Below are 12273 nucleotides of genomic sequence, written 5' to 3' on the forward strand. Positions count from 1 at the left end.
AGAGTTGAACTACGTTCAAAGCTCCATATACATTCACTCGTTTAATTGTACATACCATGAGATCAATGTAATAAATACTCTACATACATTATGGATTATATGCTTACCAAAGTCTGTACAATTGTCCGCAACGGAAGAAAATGCCTCGAAGAGTCGATCAAGAGCCCTCGATGAGGGAACCTGGGAAAGTCCTCGATGTAGGTAGCGTTGATCAGGAACTGCGCAAAAGGCGGTGAACAATTTCGTTTTATTCAATTAAAAGGCAACTTATGCGATATCGGAACAGCCAGACGCCATTTAATAGTCTGGAGAAAAGCCGACGTATTCGTCCACGTGTGAATGACTGAGAGAAGGTATTGGGCAGGTAAAGGCATCGAGTTGTAATTTGTCCGTTGTTATTCTATATGACTAGGGTTCGTGGTTTTCGGCATTTTCCGGAAAATGCCGGAAAACACCCCCCGAATGATTTTTTTCAGATTCGGAATATTCCGAAAAAATACGAATTTCTCGTATCCTAACAGCTGCCATCCCTGGAACCGCAAAGGGAAATCCCCTTGAAATCTCCCTTTGCCGACTATTTCTCGAGCGTGGCATTATCTTAGGGCTGTGCCCTTGTTTCATTGTGCGTAAGCGCTTATAGGAGGATGACCTCAGCTCTGTTGATGATCTCGTATGGATGATATAAAGGGCGAGTTTTTCGAATATGCTGCATGCCCTGCCCCTCAGGTGGATATATCTCCTATTCAGTTTTGGACGACCCGTCCCAGCACATGGCCTTTGTTATCGCAGTGCACCTTAAGCATACTGGCTATTCCTGTTTCTAACGCTAATGTTGAGCGCGCGTTCTCTAAACTGCGTGTTATTAATCGCAAGGAGCGAGTCGCTATGACAGATGCGAGCATGATGATGTACGCTTGCATCTATTACAATAAGAGGTAGTCTCATTGTTTGCCGGTTTGGCACAGGCAACAAAAGACATTGTTAATGAAACCATGAATCAATTCACTTCTTTTCGGTTCGTTGTTACTTCGCCCGCAAAATAGGCTCTCCTTCATGCGAAATAAATAGATGCCCGTATTCGGGCATTTATTTTTTGGGCGGAATATAGATGCCGAAAAAATCCGATTTATAGTCCCCAATATAAATGCCGATAAACACCCCCCGAATTGGGTTGAAAATAAATGCCGAAAACCACAAACCCTATCTATATCTATAGGTGGCGTTCATCCATGGCGGCGTCGAATAGGCGAGAACGATCTATTCAATCTGGACGACTACATAACTCCGTGGCTGTCATAGTGTAATGATTATGGTTACGTGGCAGAGACGGTTCGGTGCATTTTAGGAGACACAGACGCACGCCTTATAAAGCGACAACGACCTATATATACTGACACGACCATAATACTCGCGCTTCTCCCCAGCCCCGCAGAAATTATTCCGCGGAGTGACCACTGCACGTCTGGGGTGCTCCGTACGGGCCGCCGAGCATACGGCGGGCCACATGTTGACAGCGTGGCTTCGCATGGTGAAGTGTGCTTGCCTTGGCCAATTTCTGAATCAGACTTCACTGTGTGTACGTTCCTACGTTAGGGTGTACTGCACCGTTTCTCTTTGCAAGTCAAAGGTGGGACATTGCTCCCCAGGAATTTCCTTTCATTCCCTGGTCCCCCAAGCAACAAAACCCGTTACTGTAACTAAGTTCTTTTTCTTTGTAATTTGTAACTTAACTCGGTACTTCTGCGCTGTGGTAACTTTCAGAGGAACTCGTTTCTTTTGCAGGTAACTTTTCCAAAGTAACTTAAGTTCCAAGTTACTTTTAATTAGCTTTTCACTCACGCCCACATATTTTCTTGCTTTCTCTCCGGTTCCTTCATGCCATTTTGTGGTATTCAATCAATGACTGTATTCTATTCAGGAGGTAAGAACCGATGTCATAGAAATGAAGCTGAACAATTGTGCGCCTACAGGGAGTAAGATCCGAAGCGTTCGAATAGACCTCTACCAGAGGAACGTCATCATGACGTTGGTAGACAGACTGAAACCGAAACAAATCGGAAGGAGAGGACTGTCCAGCTCCACGAACGGACACGTTTTGGATGCCTCCCACTGAAAGAAAGTAGGACCGAAGGTCGCGTCCCTTTCAGAGACCATCGTAATCCCCTGAAGACAGTGGCTTTCGGGCGCTACCTTGTTCACCACTTGCTTCGAACGTAGCTTTGTAGCGCTGTCGACCACTATAACGTCATTTATTTACAAACAGGTAGAGGTCTATTGTTGGAGTTGGACATAAACGAAAACGATCTAAGCGTGTTGCACTCCGCAGGTAACTCAAGGTCTAACTCAACTGCTCACGCGCGGTGCACCTGCTGTTACCTAAAGCTATTTAGTGTCCGAAGTAACTTGGAAGTAACTCGTTCTTTTTTTTAAATAACTCCGTAACTGCGAGTTACATTTCAGGCTGAAGAACTTCGCTTTTGACTTCGTTACATTTTTCACACGGTAACTTAACTCGTAACTTCTCGATCCATATGGACTCCCTCACTCCTTCCTGCTGTCCTCTCTCCATCTGTCCACGTCTGTACGCCGCTCACAGCCACAGTTGCTTCGCGTCGCTAGCACGGAATAAAAAAAAAAGTTCCTTTCACGGGTATCTGTCGGACGCTACCTTGCGGAATAAATGGCCGCATAACATGTCTAGGGATCCAGATCCAGGTGAGCACGAAAACATAACTATGAAAGATTAAAGTAATTGAAAAGGCTAGCCAGCTGTAGGACTCGAACCCACATCATCTGGATTGCCGGTCCAGGGCTCCACCAATTGAGCTAAGCTAACATGCACGCCTTCTCAGTGACTTCCAGGGTGCGTCTTCTGAAGGGAGAAACCAGCTACTCTCTCTCACTCATCCTCCTTTCACTCTCAAATTTTCGCTCACTCACACACACATTCATACGACGGGATCGGCGCAGGCGGCAACTGTTGAACATGAAAGAACTGACGCTCTGAGGCTGGAACAACATAGAAGGCACATAAGGGAAGGGGTGTATGTGTTTGTCCCTTCTACCTTTTTCCAGCTTCAGAACATCAGTTCCTTCACAAAAACATAATGTGTCATTTCTTAATTCTTGCGCCACATCGTGCCCTTCGACTCACAAACGGTGAAATACTGCTCATGGTCATATAATCTTCACCTTACATTTAATGAGGCACGAATGAACCATGGCGAGCTACGGATTTCTCTACTGTATGCTCTTCACTTCGTAGCCGACGACTCCGACGTAGCTGCCAAGAGGAAGCGTGGCGCAGTTCCAACAGTGTTTGAAGACCATCCGAGCTACAAGCAAACTCAAATAAAAACACAACGGAGGGCCTGGATAAGACATCCGCTGAAGCCACTGGACCGACCCCAGGCTGGCTCAGAAAAGGGAGGGTCTCCTGTCGTTTATGTTTTAATCCGCTTGTCATCGTCCCTTGCTCCAGTTCCACTTGAGATCGTTGTTGAATAGACTTATTTTCAACGTTGATCGTGGAGGTCTAAGCTACCCAACAAGAACATTTGTTGGGTTCGTAATAAGCCTTGAGGAAGCTACTCACAAGCTACTCCCTGAATTGATACAGCAACCCCAGCCACTGAGAAACTTTTTGAGGTACTATAGTTGTGTTGGTTGCGAACGTTGTAGCATGATCATGCTTGCTTGTAAACAATGGGACAGGTCATTAATTGTCCTCCTGTTTCCAGGGCTGTGCTTCCTCATGCGACAGCCAATCCCTTGTTCAGCTGCAGGAAAGATGTCAGCCACACTTTATGAGGTCACGTATATCGCATGAATGTAAAGAGACCACAAAAAAGCAAGCACCGCAATGCGTTGTTCGTGAAAAGTCCTCGTCGCGTAAAGTACGAAAAATGACGTGTGTAGTCTAATAGTGCACCAACAAAATCCTCGTCGTCATCCTCTACAACATACCTCACATTATTTACGTTGCTTATGGTTGAAACCTCACCTGGCCAAGACTATTTCTGCAAATGCGGAAAGTGTGTTCCCTGCAAGGGAACATCGTCCGCCACCAGCTGTTACTCTCGTCATTACTGACGCAGCCATCACGTTCTTTATTCGCACCTCTTTTCCACAAATCACGCTGTAGGCTGTTGTATTAATCGTCCTTGTTATGTTGACTACAAAACATGGGAATAAAAAATGTTAATACTCTGCACATGAACACTCATACACGTGTATTACTGAGCCGAGGCGATGAGGCCCGTACAAAGCGCCGCCGCACGGGCGCATTGCGCGTAACACGTCACTTCCGCTCGCTGTTCGCAGACGGAAGTTCCATAGGGAAATCGGCGAGTGTTATGGTCGTGTCAGCACATAGCAGGTCGTGAAAGTGACGATGTGTCCATAGAGCCCGCATAATCCATTAGCAGTCTGTGCTACCCATTCGTCCTAGATGACAGATGAATAACGATACAACACTCGCGATCTACAATAAACACAGTCGACACGCCCATTGTCACAAACCTCCTTTCACCGAGGTGAGTGCATTGGGAGTGCCAAGACAGCCAGTGCTGTAGTTAGAAGGCGTTGCTGCTCTGGTCACCGCGCCGCGAGAGCTCGGCAGCGCAGAGCGTGGAGTCATGCATGCATTTCTTGAGATGGCATAAGTAATGGACGGCGCTTGTGTGTGTGTGTTTTTTTCGTACAAAAACCGGTGCGATCATCGCGCTATTTATGCTAATTTGTCTTCTATTGCTCGTTTTTCTCACAGCTCAATTAACTGCTTCTTTCTTTCTCTTTCCCTCATTCGCTGATGTTGTTTTTCTAACGCACAAAGTAGTGTCGAGAAAAAAAAATAAACATTTCACAGGGAAAATAAAATCACAAAGTCAGGTATCCGGTGCAGTACTGAATGTCAGTAATACCTTCCCTCGTCGTTCGTAGGAGCTACTGAAGTACTAAAGGTTGTATCCTCACGTGTGTGTCATTGACGGTCTGGATTAGTTGGCTGAACGTCTCCAGTCCTCGTAGTATGCCCCAGTTCGTGTCTGCACGCACCTGGGCCTCGGGCTCAAAAGCACTCAGTTGTATTATGTCTGGAAACAAGTGGAATAGTACATAGTACCGTATAGATTGTAGCGGCTGGGCGAGCAATCATGCAATGGTCTGAACGAGGGCGCTGTTAACGAAATGCAAGCGAGTGTGAGGTTCCTTGGCTGCCGCGGGCCCTCACCTACTTTTCGTCAACTGCTGTCCTTCAGGTTCATGCTATACTACACAATAGGTGCGTCAAATAGTCATGTGGGCACGTGTGACTCAATTGCGAATTACTTGCGTGCAGACGCAGCCTCTTCACTGCAGAGAACAAAGAAGCACTCACTAATCGACTTTGTGGCAGGGGCACAGTTTGTTGCAGGAATGCCAGTTCCCGCATATATTCTGGCTGTTTCAACCTTTCTGAGCTTCACTTCTCAATGACAGATATTTCCTTCCCCAAAAAGCATTCCCACTGCATCACCGTATAGCTACTGCGCAAGACAAGGCATCACATAAAAGCAATATGCTTATGCATTTTATGTGTCTGGGCCCTTCCATGATAACTCCATTACTAGCTACACTGACGTTTGCCTTGACCGACAGCAACTTGTTTAGAAATTCAGGAAGCGTGATTTCCTACTCTCTGTATGTCAACGAAATCGTCGCATTAAATATACGGCTACATTAAAAAAAAAAAGAGACTTTGTGCACGTAGCGCGCTTATCGATAACCAACGAATCAGTTCCGTGTTCCCACATACGCAGGCAAGCTGGTTCGCCATACGAGGTGATATCACAAAGTTCCGAGAATAGGAGCATATGAAGTTTTGCTATTACCACCCGCAAAGGAGTCTCCTTGTGCACAGATACACCGCTCCCAGAGCCTTTCTCACTGTCGCGACGGTTCCTGAAAGTCTGTTCTCGGAGCATGTCCAGCAACTTCTGCGATTTACGCTGGATCTCGTTCACAGCTTCGAGACAGCGGCCCTTCAGCCTAAGCTTCATCGTTGGGAAGAGGAAGAAGTCGCAGGGGACCAAATCGGGCGACTAGGGCGTGTGCGGAACGGTGATTATTCTGCTGCGACCCAAAAACTGCCGAGTTTATGTTGTTGTGAGCACGTAAATTGTCGCGATGGAGCATCCAATTGCTGCCGTGCCACAGTCCAGGCTTCTTGTGTCGAGTGTCCTCCCTCAAACGCTAGAGAACGTCGCAGTAAAACTGTGCGTTATCGACCTGGCCCTCGGAGACAAATACACGCTGCCGCTGCACAACTCGGCAAATATTGAAATATATATATATATATAATCATACACTTGGTCGCGCTCCTGGTTTCCCTCTCCTTCTTCAGTCTTGGGGGTATAACTTCGAGGAGATATAACCGTACACCCACGTCTAGTCCCCAGTGATGACCGTTGACGTGAATGTTGAATCGCTCAAAACCTGCTCACGAAGGTTCCGACAGAGTTCAACACGATGCTCCTTCTGGTCAGGTCCTCAACGCAGGTCCCAATGCCGCGCATGCCTGAATCAGATGTGAGGATTCTCTGCACTGTGCCATGTGGCAGATCCACGACGTCAGAGATGTCCAAAATGGTTCTCCTACAGTCGTCATGCACAGGTTCCCTTACCTCATCGACAATTTCGGGGGCTGTGCTCCTTTATGTCCTACCTGGCGTTGCGGTTCGGGGGTCCGAGCGGTCTTGTGCTGGAGGTAGTGAGGCAGGGGTCCGTCTTCAACAACAACAGATGTTTATTTACATGTTCAGCATCTCAAGAACAAAGAAGCCATTATGGCCGCGCTCTTTTAAAGGAAAATTTCAGGGTAAGGGAGTCACCTTAACCTTGTTAACCTTGTCCAGCCATCCCGCTGACCGGTCACAGTCCGCCATTGGTCACTGCAGACGTCTCGAGGTCGCCAGACGCACCTGTTTGAGATCTCGAAGAGTGGCTGTCTGGGAGATGAATAGGGAGCTTATCCATAGGTGACCTTCTTAGGTGCCCGAAGGGAACAAGGACGAAGACTGAGTCTATTCACTAAAGTGTCAGCTGCTGATCACAACCCAGACGGTTGGCACCACATAATGAATGGCTTAATCACAAGTAGCCTTGGTGTCCTCTTTTGGAGTACGTGTCGCGCAGCTGTTGTCTTTGTTTCAGGAGACGGTCACTTCACTGGGCCAGTTGCAACACTCACCTCTCCTCGTCTTTCCAATGCTCTTCTGCCTTTCTTGAAGCGTGAGTGCCACTCAAGGCACCTTACACGACTCACTGTATCATTGCCATAAGCCTGCTGGATCATCTCAAAGGTCTCTGTTGTAGATTTACCGAGTGAGTTTGGCGTAGAATTTGATGTTTGCGATCTGCTTCAATTGCAGCATATTGATGTCTGTACGGCTCCCGTGCACGTGATAAAAAAAAAAGTGTATATTACAGTACTGGCGCTGATACAGGGGGTTCTGGGTGTTCAACCCTTCACGACATGATACCTTTGGTAGTGCATTTGGGAAGGAAAACTAGGGGAAATCCTCTTCTCCCATATAAAGCCAATAGTACACCTGCCGATACATTTTTATTGACAACGTCGCTGTAGCACAGCAACAAATAATCAGAAACGGATGCCGCTCGGCATGAGAACAAACGAAGGTCTTTGACATGAACTACAGTGCACTCGTCCCTGTAGCTCTCTCAAACCTCTAATCTCTTTATATCTCTCATCGTTCTACTGAGCTAGTCTCGGGACTTTTTGATCGCACCTTATCTATGATGAGTGCAGCTTGGGCAACGAAGATCCTGATCTCCGACGTCTCGTCTGTGTGTGTTGTTTCTTCAATTTCGTTATCGTTCTGTGTTCTGACTGCTGAAAGCGGGAGCCTCACACCTTTTCTGTAGGGCTTTAGAGCTTCACAGCCTGTTACAAAAGTGGCTTACGCCACGTGACAGAGCGACATCGTTCTCAATTCTAGTCGGCCTTGTGCGTGTTAGTTGTGCTAGTACTATGGGGAAGTAGAAAGACCAGGAGAGGTTAGCCAGGCAAGACTAACCATTGCGCCTAGAGTATTAGTTTCTATGCGTGAACTATACATGACCTCTGAACATGTTAGTTGAAGGCGTTTACTGTCGAGCGATCTGCCTGATGATATGTTGTTCAGGGGGAGGGGGCCCTACTTCCTGGACTGACTTCACAGGAGACTGTGAAACCAGTTGTTTTAAAGTGTCTGAGGAAAATCCAAGGAAAACGTCCAGAGAGCACAGCGTATGCCGGGATTCCAACGCGTGTCACCTCCTAGTTTCAGCGTAGAAAACAACCCTCCTATATAGCAACGAGGTCACCGAAGGTCGTGAGGGCAGCGAGGACAACCTGCACTCAGTACTGAGCCACCCTGAGTACAGCTAGGTGGCACTTTTTTGAGCCTATCGGTCATAACACGATGAATAAAGAAGTCCTCAATCGATCTGAAATGGACCGGTCTGCACTGCTGTACACGGTTGACCCTTAGTTACGTCTCCAAGTGTATCCGTCGTTTCCCTGAGGAAGCGCGCCTCTTCTACATGGGCTGCAATTGAATGCACCGTGAAGCTGTCGATTGCTGTATAAACTGGCCAACTATTATCCCGACTACAGCGAGTGCGAAGTCGTACAGAATACAGAGCAGTACGGCGGTAGTTGCCCATAGTTGAAAGGTACTGGAAGCAAGTTTGGCTTGTCTGGACGCCCAAACCTTCGACACCGTAAAGATTCAGAGTCTCCAGTCATTGCACCACTAAGCGCCTGCTTTGGAAGGACTCAACTTTTTCCTTGACGAGTTTTCGTTCTGAAGTGCATCTAATAACGCGACAGGTGCTCGTCGACTGAGTTGTAGGTTACCCTGCCAGCCGTCAATTCCTTTCCCAGTTTATTTTCGGTTCTCCGCTTTTTTCCCCTTTGTGTGTGCATTTCATACTCAGCTAAATAGGTGCAGTGTTCTAGAGCACTGTTGTATGGATATACTGGGGTAGCCAGCCCGACCTCGTCGTCCTTTTCGTCGTGAACGACTGGGAACACTGCTTGTGATTATGGCTGTTGGTGCAGCAGCAGCGGAATGGCGGGAACAAGAGCACTGTGATCCGGGCGGGTTCCAGTGATGAGATGTGAATGCTGAGTGCTTGGATGCTTGAGTGGTTGCTGATTGTGTTGAGCGGCGGTGAGTGCGTTGTGCGGCGTTGAGTGATCGTTGCTGCGTTGCTTGTTGCGAGTAAGTGCGTTGAGTGGTAGTTGCTGAGAGCTGATTGTTGTTGGGTGAGTGCGTTGCTGAGTGGGCGACAGTACCGCGACCGGTACGTAAGCGCGGACGCCGTTTGCCGCCAGCGATATGCCATGGAGGACCGTCATGAAGCAGGTGGAAGCCATGACCTGAGCTTACTGTGGTCTCCCTGCGGGTCCTCGCTGGAACAGTGATACGGGTGCGCCTTGCCTGCTAGAGGGTGGTTCGCTGTTGGTCAGCCGAAAAATTTAGGATGTTGCATGGCCGAATTACGCCGAACATCGTGTTCGTTGTTCGGGTCACCAAATGTAGAGGAGGTGGAGTTCCTCTACATGAGTCCTGGCCGGCTATGATGGAATGTCCTAGCGGGCAGATGGACGTGGCTTCACACTAGGACGGTGCCGGTAGGGGCAGGCCGTTCCCGGCAGGCCCCGGCCTGGCTGGCAGGGGCTGTGCCGTGCGCCAGCAGAGGCACAGCCCTCTGCTGCCTCGGCTGCCTCGCCCTGCCAGCCAGGCCGGGGCTGTGCCGTGCGCCAGCAGAGGCACGTTCTCATCACCATCCACGGGCCGCCACAATACTAACAAATAAAGCGAACACCCACGCGAAAGCAGGCATGCCCAAGACGCGTTTCTTCCCAATCTCACTTCTCCCTTTTTCTGTACATGAACCTCTAAAAATGATTCCTCCAGAACATATATCCACTACACGTATACTTACAGCGTTCGTCCATGCCTAAATATGGCTGCACCTCACACGTGGTCATATGTACCTGCAGCTGGGTCAATGTCTCTGCCGCAGGATTGTTCCAGGGACCTACACCTGACTGGCTCCGTTGCCTTGGACAGTCTGGTAGGAAGAAGAGGCGTCTGTACCTCTGAAGTGCTTCCGTTAGTATGTCGCATTTTGAGACGTCGCTTTCCAGCCGGAGCTTGAAAGTCGAAGAGTCAATGATGTATTGACGAAATGATGTTTTCTGGTCCTGGGGCTTCGGCCAGACTGTTCCAGAGGAAGGGTTCTGCACATGAAGTGGCTATTCAGCGACGAACCTCAGAAGCCTACATGCACAATACTCCGAAAGAACCTAAGAGCTGCAGTCACAGAGGTATATCTCCGTCAGTCGGCAATGTAGTGCACACATTGTGAGGAGGAGCATAACATGAGGAAGCAGACCCACGTGCTTCGTTGACGTGAAGAGTTCACGTGTTTACTTTTAAAGCATTCCAACGGGCTCGTTTTCGTAAGTATTTTTCGGCGAGGGTTCCCTTCGCACAGATTAAGTATGTGTTGAGTAGAAAATATTTGAAAAGAAAAGTATCTGTAATACATATTTTTTTTTTACCGTGTGACAAGAACTGTCACGCAAAATATTCCCTTTGAGAAACCCGTATTTCCAGAGAAAATTAGTTTGAAAGAGTGCCTGGCGGCTTTCTTCTCCCAGCTTCTTATGGCGTGTATAGTTGCGTGAGATAATAGAGCACTTTTATTGGCTGCCGCGAATTGCCTGCTGCTACGGTGAGGAAGGAAGACGGTCGGTCGACTGCTCTATGTCAGATGCGGGGCGTGCTGCGACATATACAACAGTGCAAGACAAAAAGAAGGCGCGCGCCTCACTGTTGGGCAGGTGATGTGACGTCACAGACTAGCAGACGAGGGAGGAGCCTTCTTGACCAGCAAGATTGAAATGAAAGCTCTCTCTCGCGTGCCTGAATTACTTACAGGAAGATCTTTTGTGCGATTAGGTATCCCGTAGTTTGTAGTCGCAATTCGTAATTCTCCTGACATTTTTTTTTCTTCTTTCGAGCTTCGTCTACGATTCGTCTGCTGTAACGTCATATCTGATGGTTCTCGCGAAGCAACACCAGCCTTGCAACGCGAATCGGACACTATGCCGAAGTGCACGACAAAACAACAAAAAATGTCTTCTCATATTCTGCTTACTACTTCTACTGTCCTCGGTGTTTTAATCTCGTTACCACCGACGATGTTGACGAAGAGGAAGATTGCCAGAATGTGCTTCGTACTGCTACTGAAAAAATAAATAAATTCATCAACTTCCGCTATGCATACGTACAGTCATGTTACATATTCAGATCTTAATACTTCGACCACTCCAGACATAAGGTGTCAAGTACCAATGAAAATGCAGTGCATTCGTAACAACTGGAGCGCGAATAAAAAAAAAACCTAGAGTATGACTAATAATAAGGAAGAATTGTCAACACAAAATTACTATGAATAGTGCCATAGTGCCACAATTGGTCACAAGGCATCATGATGCACATGGTTCATACCAGGCTTTTACAACCAAGGAAAAAAGGAAACTATCGCCTCGATATGAGTATAATTGGTTAAATGTTTTATTGTCACAGTGATACGTTTAAACAGCACTTACGCAGAGAAGCATGTAGTTGTCGAGTAAAACGTAGTAACAATTTTATTGTGATGATGATAATGATTGGGATTCATCGCACAAGGCGATACTCTGCCACATTTCCTGAGGTAATTTTGCGAAATTTCAATGATGCATATACAATGATTGCAGTGACCCAGCCCCTTTATTATTCTGAAAGCGTAGCACTGCTTTTATAGCTGGGTATGACCAATGTGGCTGTTGACGAATGTGGCGGAAGTCACAACGCCTGAAATTGCGCTGTGGTGCGATTGCGCGCTTGCTAGGGGTCATCCTAGAAGAGCGCACACAGGCATACCCCTAGAAAGGCAGATGGTCCAGCTACCCTCCTGTTTTCGTAACCAAATTGGCATGGTCAAAACCAGAATACCAGTTTCTTAAAAAGTGGCCCAAATGAACGGTGTAGTGCACAGGTAAGTAATGTGTTGATTCGAAGAGGTTTTACAACAGTTTTACGTAATGAAAAATTACATATTGACACGTAACATTATACATTGATTCAACACAGAACACTCCAGAGTAAAGAACAGCCATCGATAAGCATTACACCACCAACGATGAAACCACAATATTCCTGAAGCAAGCAA

General features: G+C 47.4%; 1 protein-coding gene across 3 annotated transcripts in view; it reads right to left on the bottom strand.

Moving 5' to 3' along the window:
• The window catches only part of LOC135400282 (beta-hexosaminidase subunit alpha-like), a 43817-nt gene that overhangs the window by 22497 nt on the left and 9047 nt on the right, over positions 1–12273 (bottom strand). The window contains exons 2-5 of one of the 3 annotated variants that reach the window (XM_064632081.1): positions 11215–11299; positions 9994–10291; positions 4975–5093; positions 108–218 (exon numbers count right to left, since the gene is read on the bottom strand). In XM_064632081.1, the coding sequence (XP_064488151.1) occupies positions 108–218; positions 4975–5093; positions 9994–10291; positions 11215–11299 (613 nt within the window). Of the gene's footprint in view, positions 1–107; positions 219–4974; positions 5094–9993; positions 10292–10992; positions 11142–11214; positions 11303–12273 lie in introns of those variants that run through there. The other 2 variants (XM_064632080.1, XM_064632079.1) reach the window with 2 other exon arrangements.

Source organism: Ornithodoros turicata, chromosome 7, assembly GCF_037126465.1.
Source record: "Ornithodoros turicata isolate Travis chromosome 7, ASM3712646v1, whole genome shotgun sequence".
In the NCBI taxonomy this organism is placed as follows: domain Eukaryota; kingdom Metazoa; phylum Arthropoda; class Arachnida; order Ixodida; family Argasidae; genus Ornithodoros; species Ornithodoros turicata.